This window comes from Chelonia mydas, chromosome 1 (genome assembly GCF_015237465.2).
Source record: "Chelonia mydas isolate rCheMyd1 chromosome 1, rCheMyd1.pri.v2, whole genome shotgun sequence".
NCBI classification, from domain to species: domain Eukaryota; kingdom Metazoa; phylum Chordata; order Testudines; family Cheloniidae; genus Chelonia; species Chelonia mydas.
Genome location: NC_057849.1, coordinates 161386733 through 161402357, shown reverse-complemented (window position 1 = coordinate 161402357; position 15625 = coordinate 161386733). Strand labels below are relative to the sequence as shown.

General features: G+C 42.0%; 1 protein-coding gene across 25 annotated transcripts in view; it reads left to right on the top strand.

Moving 5' to 3' along the window:
• Window positions 1–15625, top strand: part of ITSN1 (intersectin 1) — a 236254-nt gene that overhangs the window by 130814 nt on the left and 89815 nt on the right. For all 25 annotated transcript variants that reach the window (XR_006283914.1, XM_043522810.1, XM_043522801.1 and 22 more), the window contains one exon: window positions 4486–4607. Coding sequence is in view for 24 of the 25 variants with exons in the window: in XM_043522810.1 (XP_043378745.1) it covers window positions 4486–4607 (122 nt within the window). In the remaining variant the exon portion in view is untranslated. The remainder of the gene's footprint in view (window positions 1–4485; window positions 4608–15625) is intronic.

Genomic DNA, 15625 nt, shown 5'->3' with positions numbered 1-15625 from the left:
CAGCCAGGAACTGTTTATCACCCTGTAGCCAATGCCCTCCCAACCCGAGCTCCCGGACCTCGAAGGTGGAGAAGGCACCTCTGGTGAGTGTACCTTTGTAAATATAATACATGGTTTAAAAGCAAGCGTGTTTAATAATTAATTTGCCCTGAAGACTTGGGATGCATTCGCGGCCAGTACAGCTACTGGAAAAGTCTGTTAACGTGTCTGGGGATGGGGCAGAAATCCTCCAGGGACATCTCAATGAAGCTGTCCTGGAGGTACTCCCGAAGCCTTTGCAAAAGGTTTCTGAGGAGGGCAGCCTTATTGCATCCTCCATGGTAGAACACTTTACCACGGCAGGCCAGTAGCACGTAGTCTGGAATCATTGCATAAGAAAGCATGGCAGCGTGTTGTCCCGATGCTTGCTGGCATTCAAGCAACATCCGTTCTTTATCTCTCTGTGTTATCCTCAGGAGAGTGATATCATTCATGGTCACCAGGTTGAAAAAGGGGATTTTATTAAGGGGACATCAGAGGTGGCCATTCCTGCTGGGCTGTTTGCCGGTGGCTGAAAAGAAATCATCCCCGCTGTTAGCCACGCGGTGGGGGGAGGGGTGAAGCGATCATCCCAGAGAGTTGGGCATGGGGGGGGATTAGTTGGGTTTGTGCTGCATGTTAATCCAAAAACATCAGCCCCTCCTTTTAAATGGCCAATGTGTCTTTTTTTCAATTTTAATCTCCCTTTTTTTCCTCCTGCAGCTGCAAATGTTTCAACGCTGCGACTAACATCTCCATCCCAGAGGCTAGCGCAGATAAGAAGGTGAAAAAACCACACTCGCGATGAAATGTTCTCTGAGCTCACGCAATCCACCCAACCTGAAAGAGCCCAGCAGAATGCATGGAGGCAGACAATGGCAGAGTCCAGGAAAGCACAAAATGAACGCGAGGACAGGAGGGATGTGCGAGAGGATAGATGGCTGGAGCAACAGGAGAGGTGGCGGGATCAAGAGGAAGGGTGGCGGCAGCATGATGAAAGGAGGCAGGATGCAATGCTGAGGCTACTGGAGGATCAAACTGATGTGCTCTGGCATATGGTTGAGGTGCAGGAAAGGCACAGACTGCCACTGCAGCCCCTGTGTAACCAACCGCCCTCCTCCCCAAGTTCTGAAGCCTCCTCACCCAGATGCCCAAGAACGTGGTGGGGGGGCGGGAGGGCTCCGGGCATCCAACCACTCCACCCCAGAGGACTGCCCAAGCAACAGAAGGTTGGCATTCAATAAGTTTTGAAGTGCAGTGTGGCCTTGTCCTTCCCTCCTCCCCTTATCCACCACCCACCCGGTGCTTCTGTCCTCTCCCAACCCTCCCGGGCTACCTTGGCAGTTATCCCCCTATTTGTGTGATGAATTAATAAAGAATGCATGAATTTGAAACAACAATGACTTTATTGCCCCTGCAAGCGGTGATCAAAGGTGGGAGGGGAAGGCGGTTGGCTTACAGGGAAGCAGAGTGAACCAAGGGAGTGGGTTTTCATCAAGGAGAAACGAACAGAACTGTCACACCGTAGCCTGGCCAGTCATGAAACTGGCTTTCAAAGCTTCTCTGATGTGCAGTGTGCCCTGCTGTGCTCTTCTAACCTCCCTGGTGTGTGGCTGCGCGTAATCAGCGGCCAGGCAATTTGCCTCAACTTCCCACCCTGCCATAAATGTCTCCCCCTTACTCTCCCAGAGATTGTGGAGCACACAGCAAGCAGTAACAACAATGGGAATATTGGTTTCGCTGAGGTCTAACCAAATCAGTAAACTGCACCAGTGCGCTTTTAAACATCCAAATGCACATTCTACCACCATTCTGCACTTGCTCAGCCTGTAGTTGAACAGCTCCTGACTACTGTCCAGGGTGCCTGTGTATGGCTTCATGAGCCATGGCATTAAGGGGTAGGCTGGGTTCCGAAGGATAACTATAGGCATTTCAACATCCCCAACAGTTATTTTCTGGTCTGGAAAGTAAGTCCCTTGCTGCAGCTGTTCATACAGACCAGAGTTCCTGAAGATGTGAGCGTCATGTACCTTTCCTGGACATCCCACATTGATGTTGGTGAAACATCCCTTGTGATCCACCAGTGCTTGCAGCACCACTGAAAAGTACCCCTTTTGGTTTATGTACTGGCTGCCTTGGTGGTCCAGTCCCAAGATAGGGATATGGGTTCCCTCTATTGCCCCCACCACAGTTAGGGAATCCCATTGCAGCAAAACCATCCACTATGACCTGCACATTTCCCAGAGTCACTACCCTTGATAGCAGCAGCTCAGTGATTGCGTGAGCTACTTGCATCACAGCAGCCCCCACAGTAGGTTTGCTCACTCCAAATTGATTCCCGACTGACCGGTAGCTGTCTGACATTGCAAGCTTCCAGAGGGCTATTGCCACTCGCTTGTGAACTGTGCGGGCTGCTCTCATCTTGGTATTCTTGTGCTTCAGGGCAGGGGAAAGCAAGTCACAAAGTTCCATGAAAGTGCCCTTACGCATGTGAAAGTTTTGCAGCCACTTGGAGTCATCCCAGACCCGCAACACTATGCGGTCCCACCACTCTATGCTTGTTTCCTGGGCCCAGAATCGGCGTTCCACAGCATGAGCCTGCCCCATTGCCACCAGGATGGCCAAATTGCCGGGGCCTGTGCTTTGAGAGAAATGTGTCCATGTCCTCGTCACTCTCGTCACCACTCTGCCATCGCCTCCTTGCCTGCTTTTGCAGGTTCTGGTTCTGCATATACTGCATGATAATGCACGAGGTGTTTACAATGCTCATAACTGCTGCGGTGATCTGAGCAAGCTCCATGCTTGCCATGGTATGGCGTCTGCAGGAGAGCAGAGTTGAAGGGGAAGCGGTGGTTGGATGACCAGTTTTGCAGACCTACTGCACTGTCTGCTGCCAGGACACAACAGTTGAGCGGGCTGCACGCTTGTGGTATGGCGAGACAAGAGCAGCCGAGCAGATTTGCAGCAGAAGCGGCCCTGCGAGACCAGCAGGAGAGCAGAGTGCCAGCAGAAGCGTTGCATGATGACGGTCATATAGACAACCAGCGAGGTGGATTCATAGCATCCGAAGAGCAGAGTGGCAGCGGAAGCAGTGGATGACTATGACGATTAGCAGTCCTACTGCACCATCTGCTGAAAGCAGTATGGCACCCGCACAGAAAAGAAGGCGCAAAACAATTGTCTGCCGTTGCTTTCACGGAGGGAGGGGCGATTGACGACATGTAACCAAAACCACCCACGACAATGTTTTTGCCCCAACAGGCATTGGGAGCTTAACCTGGAATTCTAATGGGTGGTGGAGACTGCGGTAACTGTGGGATAGCTACCCACAGTGCAACACTCTGAAAGTCGACGCTCGCCTCGGTGGACACACTCCGCCAATTTAATGCACTTAGTGCATTAGCGTGGGGACACACACAATCAACTGTATAAAATCACTTTTTAAAAAATCGACTTCTATAAATTCGACCTAATTTCATAGTGTAGACATGCCCATAGACTCCTCCTCCTTACGTCCTGTCTTCTTATTCCATATGTTGTATATTCTGTATTGAAACTAAGTCACTAATCTTGTTTAAATAAATGGTTTAAGGCTTACATTGTCCACTCTGCATCACATATCTCTCTGAGTGTTGTTGCTCTCCCTACAAGTGTGGAATTTAATAGAAGTCACATAGGGAGTGAAGGGGACTGGATGAGATGCACCATGCAGCTTGGAGAAGAGAATTTAGCTGTAAGCTGGTGCTTGTCTCCAACAAACTATTATTTCTCAAAATAATGAGATAAAATAATGTTGCCATGTTTCACCTTTTAGAGGCGAAATTGCATTTCAAAAATCACTTCCTTCACCCCATGTACAGTTTGTATGGTAGTCTATAACATCTCCTTCAAAGTAGAGGCAGTATGTAACTAGCTAGTCCTATACAATTTAAAAAAACAAACAAAACCAAATTGTTTGGGAAAAAAACTTAAAACCAGTTAAGGGGGAATAAATACACTAGATGTTACCCATCAGCCATATAGTATTTGCCAGATGCGGTTTAACGAGGCTGTAAAAGGTCACTATATGGATAATGACCATCTATACCAGGAACTTACTGATCAAGTTAATCCATTATGTCAGTGCAATGCTTAAAAGCAAAACAGGAAAAGTTGTAAAATCATTGTACATGGTTTTAAATGCAGGTATTTTCTATATAAATAGCTGTGTGTTTCATAAAAGCCAAAAGCATATTATTTTAAATAAGTGGTGCTAAAGGAGAAAATAGAGATAAAATGTAAGTTTAATTATTTGTTTGCTTATTTCCCCTTATGTAAAATGGGGATAGTATCTACTCTGCCTCTCAGGGGCATTGTGATAATTAATTAACACTTTACCTCTCATTTTTTTTACCTCTCTTCTTCTAAAGTGTTTCACAAACATTTTTGTTGAGTTTTTAATATGTATTTTTCTTCCTCTCTATATAGAAAAAGCTCCACTAACTATTTCTGCTCAGGAGGATGTAAAAATAGTATATTATCGAGCGTTGTATCCTTTTGAAGCCAGAAGCCATGATGAAATCACTATTCAGCCTGGTGACATAGTCATGGTAAGAAGAGTGTGATGTTGCTTGAAAAACTGTACTTTGTTTTACATCTCTGCTTCTATTTTTATACCAGTATTTTATTCAGCCTAACTTTGAATTTACATATACCACAAGTATTACAAGTAAGTTATAAAGACTGAAATGTACAATATGTGCTATCATTTATTATCTCTGCTGTTAGAATAATGAGAGAAGCAAGGTGGGTGAGGTAATATCTTTTACTGGACCAATTTCTGTTGGTGAGAGAGACAAGCTGTCGAGCTTACACAGAGCTCTTCTTCAAGTCTGGGAAACTTAGGCCAGTCCTACGCTACAGACCTATTTCAGTATAACTATATTGCTCATGGGTGTGGAACTTCTCCTACTGACTTAGCTACTGCCAGGGAGGTGGATTAACTACGCCAACTGGAGAAGCTCTCCGGTTGGTGTAGTAGTGTCTTCACTAACGTGCTACAGTGGTGCAGCTGCACAGGTGCAAATGCACCACTGTAGGTGAAGACATGCCCTTACTCAGAGTGTCATAGCTAAATACAAAATAGAACAGTTTACCATAAATTAGTTAACACATATTTCAAGGGAACATGCACGGTGAAATTGCCTGTTAACACCCCTCTAAAGCATAGGGAGGAAAGGGGGGTTGTTAGTGGGTTATAGATTGTTGTGCTAAGCCATAAATCCAGTGTCTCTATTCAGTCCATGATTTTTAAAGTATAGTGCAGGTTTCATTTGAGGATGAAGACTGAAAGGTCAGATATAGAGTGATCACTTGGTGAAAAGTGTTCACCACAGGTGATGTAGCATTTTTGTGTCTTATCATTTTTCTGTGAATTCATTTGAGAGCATAGTGACTGTCTGGTTTCAACCACAGATTTTCTATTGGAGCATTTAGTGCACTGGATGAGGTACACAATATGTTGTGATAGGTATGTGTAGAACCCCGGGATCTTGAAAGGTGTATTGTGGAGAGTGTTGATCATTGTAGCAGTGGAGATATGTCTGCAGGTTTTGCATCTGTTTTTCTGGCAGGGTCTGTTGCCACTTTCATTTGGTGTGTCCTCGTCCGTGGGGAGCTTGCTTCTGATGATGAGCTTGGAGAGTTTGGGGGTGGCGGGGTTTGTTTGGAGGTTTGAAGTGGGGGTTCAGGAAAGATTTCTTTCAGGATGGGTTCCCCATCGAATATGGGTTGTAATTGTTTGATAATACCCTGTATGGGTTCCAGTATGGGGTGGTAGGTGACAAGTAGGGCTATACAGTCTGGAGGGGCGGGGGAAGGGGCAGTTATTTCTGTGTTTGAAGTAGGTTCTGTTTGGGTGGTCTGTTCCATGATGTGATCTACTTCTCTGGAGCGTCCTTGTTTGGTGAAGGCGGTTTTGAATGTATTATTGTGTGTATCCTGGACTTTCTCCTCAGAGCATATTCTGTGGTTTGAGTGCCTGGCTGTAGATTAGATTTCTTGGTGTGTTTCGGGTGGTTACTGGCTCTGTGAAGACAGGTATAGTAATCTGTGGGTTTCTTGTATATGGTTGTTCGTAGGGTTCCATTGTTGGAAACAGATCATGGTGTCCAGGAAGTTGGTGCTGGTGTGGGGGTGTTCCAGAGGGAGTTTAATGGACATTTGGTGGTGGTTGAAATTGTGGTAGAAATCTGAGGGAGTTTGTTGTCTATCCAGAGGATGAAAATATCATGAATGGATTTCAGGTTTTGTGGTGGATTTGTCCAGAAATTCTTCAAAATGGCCCATGAAGAGGTTTGCATATTGGGGAGCCATATTAGTACCCATGGCTGTTCCCATGGTTTGGACAAAATGTGGTGATGGTGAATGTAAAATTGTTATAAGTGAGGATGAAGTGGATGAGTTTGGCAGTGTGTTTGGGATGCATATCTGAGGGTTGTCCATTGTCTTGTAAATATTTGAGGCAAGCAGCTATGCTGTCATTGAGGGATGTTGGTGTATAGGGAGGTGACATTCATGGTGGCAAGGCTGGTGTTCTGAAGGAGGTTGTTAATGTTGCAGAGTTTGTGGAGGAAGTCGGTTGTGTCCCGGAGGAAGATGGCCCTTTGTGTTGTGAGTGATTTGAGGATGGTTTCTCAGAGTCCCAATATTACTTCAGTAAGAGTACTGTGGCGAGATATGATGCGTCTGCCTGGGTTTCCTTGTTTGTATATCTTGGGAAGCATGTAGAAAGGGTTCACGGGATGAGTTTGTAGAATTCCTCTTGGAGTTGTTTGGGGAAGAATTTGATGATATCCTTAAATTTCTGGGTTAATTATGGTGTAGGGTAGTCGATAGTGTCGGAGAGTTGTGGGTTGGCCTCAATGTAGACATCATGGTTGAGGACTATGATGGTATCCCCTTTGTCTGCTGGTTTGATCACTGGTGATTAGATTTCAGGGACTGTATAGCTGTCCTGTTGGCAGTGGAGGGATTGTGGTGGATGTGATGTGATAAGATTAGAATCATAGGTTTTAGGGTCAGAAGGGACCATTATGATCATCTAGTCTGATCTTCTGCACAACACAGGCCACAGAAGCTTACCCACCAACTCCTGTAACAAACCCCTAACTTATGTCTGAACTATTGAAGTCCTCAAATCATGGTTTAAAGACTTCAAGGTGCAGAGAATCCCCCAGCAAGTGACCCATGCCCCACGCTGTAGAGGAAGGCGAAAAACCCCCAGGGCCTCTGCCAATCTCCCCTGGAGGAAAATTCCTTCCTGACCCCAAATATGGCGATCAGCTAAACCCTGAGCATGTGGGCAAGACTCACCAGCCAGACACCTGGGAAAGAATTCTCTGTAGTAACTCAGATCCCACCCCGTCTAACATCCCATCACAGGCCATTGGGCATATCTACCGCTAATAGTCGAAGATCAGTTAATTTCCAAAATTAGGCTATCCCATTATATCATGTCCTCCATAAACTTATCAAGCTTAGTCTTGAAGCCAGCTATGTCTTTTGCCTCCACTGCTTCCTTTGGAGGAAGGCTGTTCCAGAACTTCACTCCTCTGATGGTTAGAAACTTCATCTAATTTCAAGTCTAAACTTCCTGATGGCCAGTTTATATCCATTTGTTCTTGTGTCCACACTGGTACTGAGCTTAAATCATTCTTCTCCCTCTGTGGTATTTATCCCTCTAATATATTTATAAATAGCAATCACATATCCTCTCAGCCTTCTTTTGGTTAGGCTAAACAAACCAAGCTCTTTGAGTCTCCTTTCATAAGACAGGTTTTCCATTCCTTGGATCATCCTAGTAGCCCTTCTCTGTACCTGTTCCAGTTTGAATTCATCCTTCTTAAACATGGGAGACCAGAACTGCACACACTATTCCAGATGAGGTCTCGCCCAATGTCTTGTATAACGGTACTAACACCTCCTTATCTCTACTGGAAATACCTCGCCTGATGCATCCCAAGACCGCATTAGCTTTTTTCATGGCCATATCACATTGGCGGCTCATAGTCATCCTGTGATCAACCAATACTCTGAGGTCCTTCTCCTCCTCTGTTACTTCCAAGTGATGCGCCCCAGTTTATAACAGAAATTCTTGTTATTAATCCCTAAATGCATGACCTTGCACTTTTCACTATTAAATTTCATCCTATTACTATTACTCCAGTTTACAAGGTCATCCAGATCTTCCTGTATGATATCCCCGTCCTTCTCTGTATTGGCAATACCTCCCAGCTTTGTGTCATCCGCAAACTTTATTAGCACATTTCTGCTTTTTGTGCCAAGGTCAGTAATAAAAAGATTGGTCCCAAAACCGATCCTTGAGGAACTCCACTAGTAACCTCCTTCCAGCCTGACAGTTCACCTTTCATTGTCACGCTCTGTAGTCTCCCCTTTAACCAGTTCCTTATCCACCTTTCAATTTTCATATTGATCCCCATCTTTTCCAATTTAGCTAATAATTCTCCATGTGGAACCGTATCAAATGCCTTACTGAAATCTAGGTAAATTAGATCCACTGCTTTCCCTTTGTCTAAAAAATCTGTTACCTTCTCAAAGGAGAAGATCAGGTTGGTTTGACATGATCTACCTTTTGTAAAGCCATGTTGTATTTTGTCCCAATTACCATTGACCTCAATGTCCTTAACTACTTTCTCTTTCAAAATTTTTTCCAAGATCTTGCATACTACAGATGTCAAACTAACAGGCCTGTAGTTTCTCGGATTGCTTTTTTCCCCTTTCTTAAAAATAGGAACTATGTAAGCAATTCTCCAGTCGCACAGTACAACCCCTGAGTTTACGGATTCATTAAAAATTCTTGCTAATGGGCTTGCAATTTCATGTGCCAGTTCCTTTAATAATCTTGGATGAAGATTATCCGGGCTCCCCGATTTAGTCCCATTAAGCTGTTCGAGATTGGCTTCTACCTCAGATGTGGTAATATCTACCTCCATGTCCTCCTTCCCATTTGTCGTCCTACCATTAACCCTAAGCTCCTCATTAAAGACTGAGGCAAAGTATTTGTTTAGATATTGGGCCATGCCTAGATTATCCTTAACCTCCACTCCATCCTCAGTGTTTAGTGGTCCCACTTCTTCTTTCTTTGTTTTCTTCTTCTTTATATGGCTATAGAACCTTTTACTATTGCTTTTAATTCCCTTTGCAAGGTCCAACTCTACATGGCTTTTGGCCTTTTTCCTCACTTTATCCCTACCTGTTCTGACCTCAGTAAGGTAGCTTTCCTTGCTAATTCCTCCCATCTTCCATTCCTTGTAGGCTTTCTGCTTTTTCTTAATCACCTCTCTGAGATGCTTGCTCATCCAGCTCGGTCTACAACTCCTGCCTATGAATTTTCCCCCCTTTCTTGGGATGCAGGCTTCTGATAGTTTCTGCAACTTTGACTTGAAGTAATCCCAGGCCTCCTCCGCCTTTAGATCCACATATTTTTTAGTCCAATCCACTTCCCTAACTAATTTCCTTAATTTTTTAAAGTTAGCCTTTTTGAAATAAAAAACCCTAGTCACAGATCTGTTTTTGTTTATCCTTCCATTTAGTTTGAACTGAATTAGCTCATGATCGCTCGAACCAAGATTGTCCCCTACAACCATTTCTTCTATGAGGTCCTCACTGCTCACCAAAACCAAATCTACCATGGCATCCCTTCTTGTCAGTTCAGCAACTACTTGGTGAAGGAATCCATCAGCTATCGTATCCAGGAAAATCTGAACCCTATTATTATTACTAGCACTTGTCCTCCAGTCTATATCTGGGAAGTTAGTCTCCCATGATCACACAATTCCCATTAGTATTTACTTCTTTAAAAACATTAAAGAGGTCTCTATCCATATCCAAATCTGATCCCGGCGGTCTATAGCACACCCCAAGTACTATCCCAGGGGAGGCTCTAGTAGCTTTCTTCCCCGATGTGATTTTTGCCCAGACAGACTCTGTCTTATGCATTTCATCACTTCTTATTTCTTTACAGTCTACCTCATCATTGATACACAATGCTACTCCACCACCTTTGCCTTTATTTCTGTCTTTCCTAAACAGCACATACCCTTCAATACCTGTAGTCCAGTCATGACTACTATTCCACCATGTTTCTGTTATCCCTATAATATCTGGTTTCACTTCCTGCACCAGTAGCTCTGGTTCCTCCATTTTGTTACCTAGGCTTCTCGCATTAGCATACAAACATCTTAATTTTTACGGTTTGGTTTCACTCACATTCTTTACCCGATTGGGCACAGACATTCTACCGCCAATATTACCTATTAGATTGGTATGTACACTGCCCTTCCGCCTTATGTCCATTCTCCTACCCACAGCTGTATCCTTTCTTACTTCATTTTCTTCCTTCTCAAAGAGAAAATCTGGCGTGGAGATTACCTGGACATCTCCCAACCATCTCCCCTGAATTCCTAATTTAAAGTTCTCTTGATCAGTTGTGCCATCCTCCATCCTAGAAGTCTATTTGCCTCCTTACTCAGGTGAAGTTCATCCCAAGAGAACAGTCCTCTGTTCATGAATGCTTCCCAGTGGCCATACATCCCAAAGCCCTCCTTATAGCACCACTGCCTGAGCCATTTGTTAAGCATCATAATCTTGTTACTCCTTTGTTGCCCTTCTCTAGGAACAGGCAGAATCCCACTGAAGATCACCTGAGCCTTGATTTCCTTAAGCGTCTTCCCCAGCCTGGCATAGTCTCCTTTGATATGTTCCAGTGAGAATCTAGCCGTATCATTTGTTCCCACATGAAGGATAATCAATGGATTCTTTCCCGCTCCTGTTAGGATCCTCTTCAGCCTCAGGTCCACATCCCATATCTTAGCACCCGGCAGACAGCACACCCTTCTGCTCTCTGGATCAGCTCTTGTTACAGGCTTGTCTATTCTCAGTAATGAGTCCCCAATCATGTAGACCTGCCTTTTCCTAGTGATGGTGTGATTCTCCAGTCTATTCTCTGTTCATTTTTCTTAAAGTACATTATAATGCGAGGTATAGATAAAGTTGATGAGCAAACTGTATCAGTCTTAGTATAATAACTCAGCTCTAAATGAGTTTGGTGGCAGGGAAGTCCAAAGTGACTGAACAAGTTTGCAAAGCCAACTAGTCTACAGTGAGACATTTGGTCGTCAAGACAAATAAGTGACACAATCATAACTGTCATAGTCACTTCTGAGGATGGTTGCTATATCTGGAAGTCAGAACAGAGTATTAAAGATTTGTTTGGGCTGTAAAGCTTATCTAAAACTGTAGTACTATAACAATGCAAACTATTCTAATTCCAATTTTAAAAACTCAACTATATTAAGAGAAGGTTACAGTTAAATTAATGCTATGTTAAACACTTACTCTGAGTTAGGAAATGACTACATTAAGGTCACAATCATATATGTTGTGTTAAACTTTAATTACATGATGACTGTTTCTCCAATAATATATTTTTTCTACAATTTCTGCTTTGTCATAATGATCCAGTATAGGTTTTTACTTGTTCATAAAATAACTTTTCCTCTTAAGAATTTTTCCCTACTTAAAAATGGCTGCATTGTTTTGCTGAAACACTTTAAAAAATATTTTTTCAGGCAGGGACAAAGTAGAGAAAATTTCAGTCTGACAAAAAGAAAAGGAGGACTTGTGGCACCTTAGAGACTAACATATTTATTTATTTATGAAAAACTATAGAGAGAAGCAATATGAGCTTACTTCATGCTTCATCTTCTTATCATAATGAGTTCTGTTTTTAAAGAACTGTCCCACTCTCTGGAAAACTTCAGTTGGGTTTTGGAAAAATAAACTTTCTAAATTGTCATATCTTAATGATATCTAGACAGTAGTAAAAAGAAGCTCTGATCATCCTTTTCTTCCTCTTTGATTTAGTCAGCAGTATCTCATGACATCATGAACACTGGATTGGGACATTACTGAATGATTTAGGAAGAGGCCCAAAACCCAGTTGAAGTGCAATAATTTCACTGAAATTTTGTCACTTATCCTTTAGTAAAGAAGTGAGGTTGGCAAGTCATCAGTCAGATGAGCAAGTATGCAGGCATGTGGGGCTCTGTAGGTTATTGAAGAATGGAATATTCCAGTTAATACTTTATCCGGGAATAAAATGTTTGCTAGAGGTACAGGCATACACTGAGCTTTGCTTGAGGAAGTCTAAATATCAGTTTACTAAATGGCTCAGGGGACATAATGAAATGTGGGGAAATCAGTATTCTGATTTCAGGGAACACTTCTGAATTTCAGATCATGTTTTGGATAATCTGCATTCACCTGTATATGACTTTAGACTTTGCTTTTAATTTATATTATAACAGGGAAAAACTGGCCTCTGGCCTTGGCTTATTTTTATTTAAATATCTTTAATTACTGTAAGAGCTAACAACTGATTCTAGTGGGATTGCTCTCCTGCTCTTTAGTAATTGCTTAATTTGTGAAATGTGTTATAATTCTGCCTTACTTTCAAATCTTTGCTTTCCTGCTGGAGGTTAAAAGGGAATGGGTAAGTATACTGTATGACTGTTAGAAAGTCTGCACAATCTTTTAATACATTTTTATAAATATAGCTTTGTTACTATCAAGTTACATATTTTTTCAATTTATCTGGGGTAACATTTTTGAGACTTAAGTCCCATTGTTTAAAGTTACTTAAGATCTTAAGTGCCTACATCACTTAAGCATTCAAAAAAAATGGCCATGTCATGCTTCTAAAAGGTGTAAGTCAATTATAGTTTTTGGAGAGTAACAGTTTGCAAGCTTATGTGTTAAGGTTTGTCTAAAATCCTATGTGGGCTGGCCTTATGACCGTTTAAATGCAAGTTAAACTCTGATTAAACTTTCAGCTTGTCTAGGCCAACCAGCATGGACTGGGGTAAAATTAGCCGATAACGATCATGTTCTAATGTAGGTGAAGGCCTATAGTACTGTGATTTGGATTGGTCCATGCTGACTGGTGAACACTAAATAGCTACAACTGGGATCCTGCCTCACTTGTAACTACTAATATTTTGAGGGAACACAGTTAAAGCATGGTTCAGTCTGACAGTGCAGCCAAGATTTAGGCTGTGTTACCACGTTCCTGAACCATGCTACCGCCTTGGACTTTAACAGGGCTGCAACATGGTTTGAAGAGTTGGTTGAAACACTGTTTTCCCTGTGAGACTGAACTGAGCTTTAACTGGTCTCCAGCTCTCTAGTAATTTAAATTCATTTTCCACCTTTGCTGTAATGTATGTGTGGAACTGCAGGACCAGTGTGGAAGGGGGCATTTAATTTTTAGGGTGTAGACAAATCACCAAAGGGTTCAGGAAGTATGTACCAGATACAGATGTTGGCTCTCTATAATACTGGGATATTTTGTTATATATTCATGGTCTGCCATAGAATCTGAATGCATGATGGGAATACAGGTGAGAGTTGAGTTAAAGTACGTCAAATAAACTTTTTAATTATGTTCTTTCTGTTGTTTAACTTTTTCATTTTTACCTTTAACTTGGAGTTTTTGGCTTTCTAAGTGCCTTAAAGTTTAAACATTTTTTTAAAGATTATTTTTGTATAAATTGAATTGATAATTATTTACAGCCTTACCTTGCATTTGTCTTGGATTGATAATACTTTTGAACCTAGACAGCCCCTTCCATTCCAGGCTCCCTCTCAAACTGATAAATTTCTAACTTCTATTTTATTACCACTCTATATGGAGGAATGCTGTTTATCTTTCCTTTTGGGTGGATATTTCTCTAGCGGAGTGGATGTTAATGAGTTCATTTGTTTTCCTTTGGGTTGGGCATCTTTCCATCCCCTCCCCTAGCACCAAGCTGAAGTTCCTCAGCAGATTCTGATGGCACTAACCATATCCTATATACTTCAATGTTTTGGAATGAACTTGCAAGTAATTCCATGAAGAACACTCGGATTATTGATCTTAGTGGCCTGGGTATTAGAGGAACGTAATTCAGGATCAAATAGCTCAATTTCTGCCCAGAGCCTAAAGCAATTTCATAATAATGCATAGTAGTCTGTAGTCAGTTTTGTCAACTGATGGCGATGGAAATGATTATTGTTGTTTGTAATATGTCAGAGCCTATGCCTATTGTGTTAGGTACTGCACAAACGTAAGAAGATGGTCACTGCTTGGAAGATCTTACATTCTGGGTAGTAGCAGGAGTTTCATTAATCTCAGAAGCAAATCTAAGATGAAATTCAGCTTTTGGGAAAGTAGATTTTAAAAAGAAATGGATAGTGTTCTGGCTGATAGAATATATGGCTGAAAAAAGATATATAATGGTAGCATTTGTTTTCAATCTGATTAAATGCCAGAGGTAACTGGATCTTTTAATTTTTTTTTTTTTTGTCATTGAGTGTTCTTCCTGTGAAGTCTTATAAAAGCTGCTTCTTTGAAGTTATACAGTGCTATACTTTAAACTTTTAAACACCTACCCTCTATAAAACTGGGAAATCATAATTTTTTATAAAGTGTAAAAGATGGCTTTTCATGCTTATAGAATATTTCAAAAGTGAATGTTGATTGAAGAAACGGAAATTTCATCCGCATGATTGGACTATTTAAAGAATTTGTAGAGTTTTCAATTCTGCTTAAAGAAACCTTTAATCAATTTTTACAATCATTCTTGTATATTTCTCACCTACTTGTGCAAAAAATTTTTAAGTCATTTAGGCAATTGTGTCAGTGTGGTCCATTTTTAAGAAGCCCTTTTTTAACAGGTTAAAAAGACTGATTGTGACCTATTATTGCTGAACTTATTTATTATTGATTTCAGTCATCACCTTGGCAATTCCCAAAGATTGCAAATGATGTGCAAATGTTACTACAGTTTGAATTATTCAACTTGAAGAGTCATATGCTGATATTTACTTCGGCCCCCCCCCACTCCATTTGGCAAGATTTGTCCTCTACAGTGACCTTCTGTCACTCAGAATGCCATCTCAACATAGTATTTAGTGCTGCTGCTGTGTAAATTTTGCTCTGCACTGCAGCAAAGTCACATTGGACTAGTCAAGCATGCAGTCTGTTTATTTCTGTGTTTGCTGTGAATTAATAGAACTGAGGCAGAGATAGGCCCAACACAAAGCAGAAATAATGAATTGTTTTATGCGAACTGAAGAGTATGGGATACGAACAGTAGCAGACAGGCAAAAAGTCGACACATGGCCTAAGGCAGAGTGATCTATCAGCAGTAGAGGGGAATAGTCTAGAGACAGTTGCAACCAGAAGCGTTACTATTTCAAATTAAGTAGCTTCCATGCAAAAGAATTTTTCCATCCTTACTATAGATTTGCAGAAGTGTCTGCAGTGATTTTGTAAAGTGATTCCTTGGAATGATCCCAAGTCACCTTCTGGCTACATCCTGATCCACAATGTGCGAGCAAATCACATTGCTCCTGTTCTTGAAGAGCAATGGAGATTTGCAGTGTGCACGTAGGTGGGATCCAGCTGTCTGTGCAGGCTTTGAAAGCCAGAACTGACCTGTGCTCACTCATTCTGGAAGTATTCCCCTTTAGTCTCACAAATGTTGTGTGAGGTAAAGCACACCAC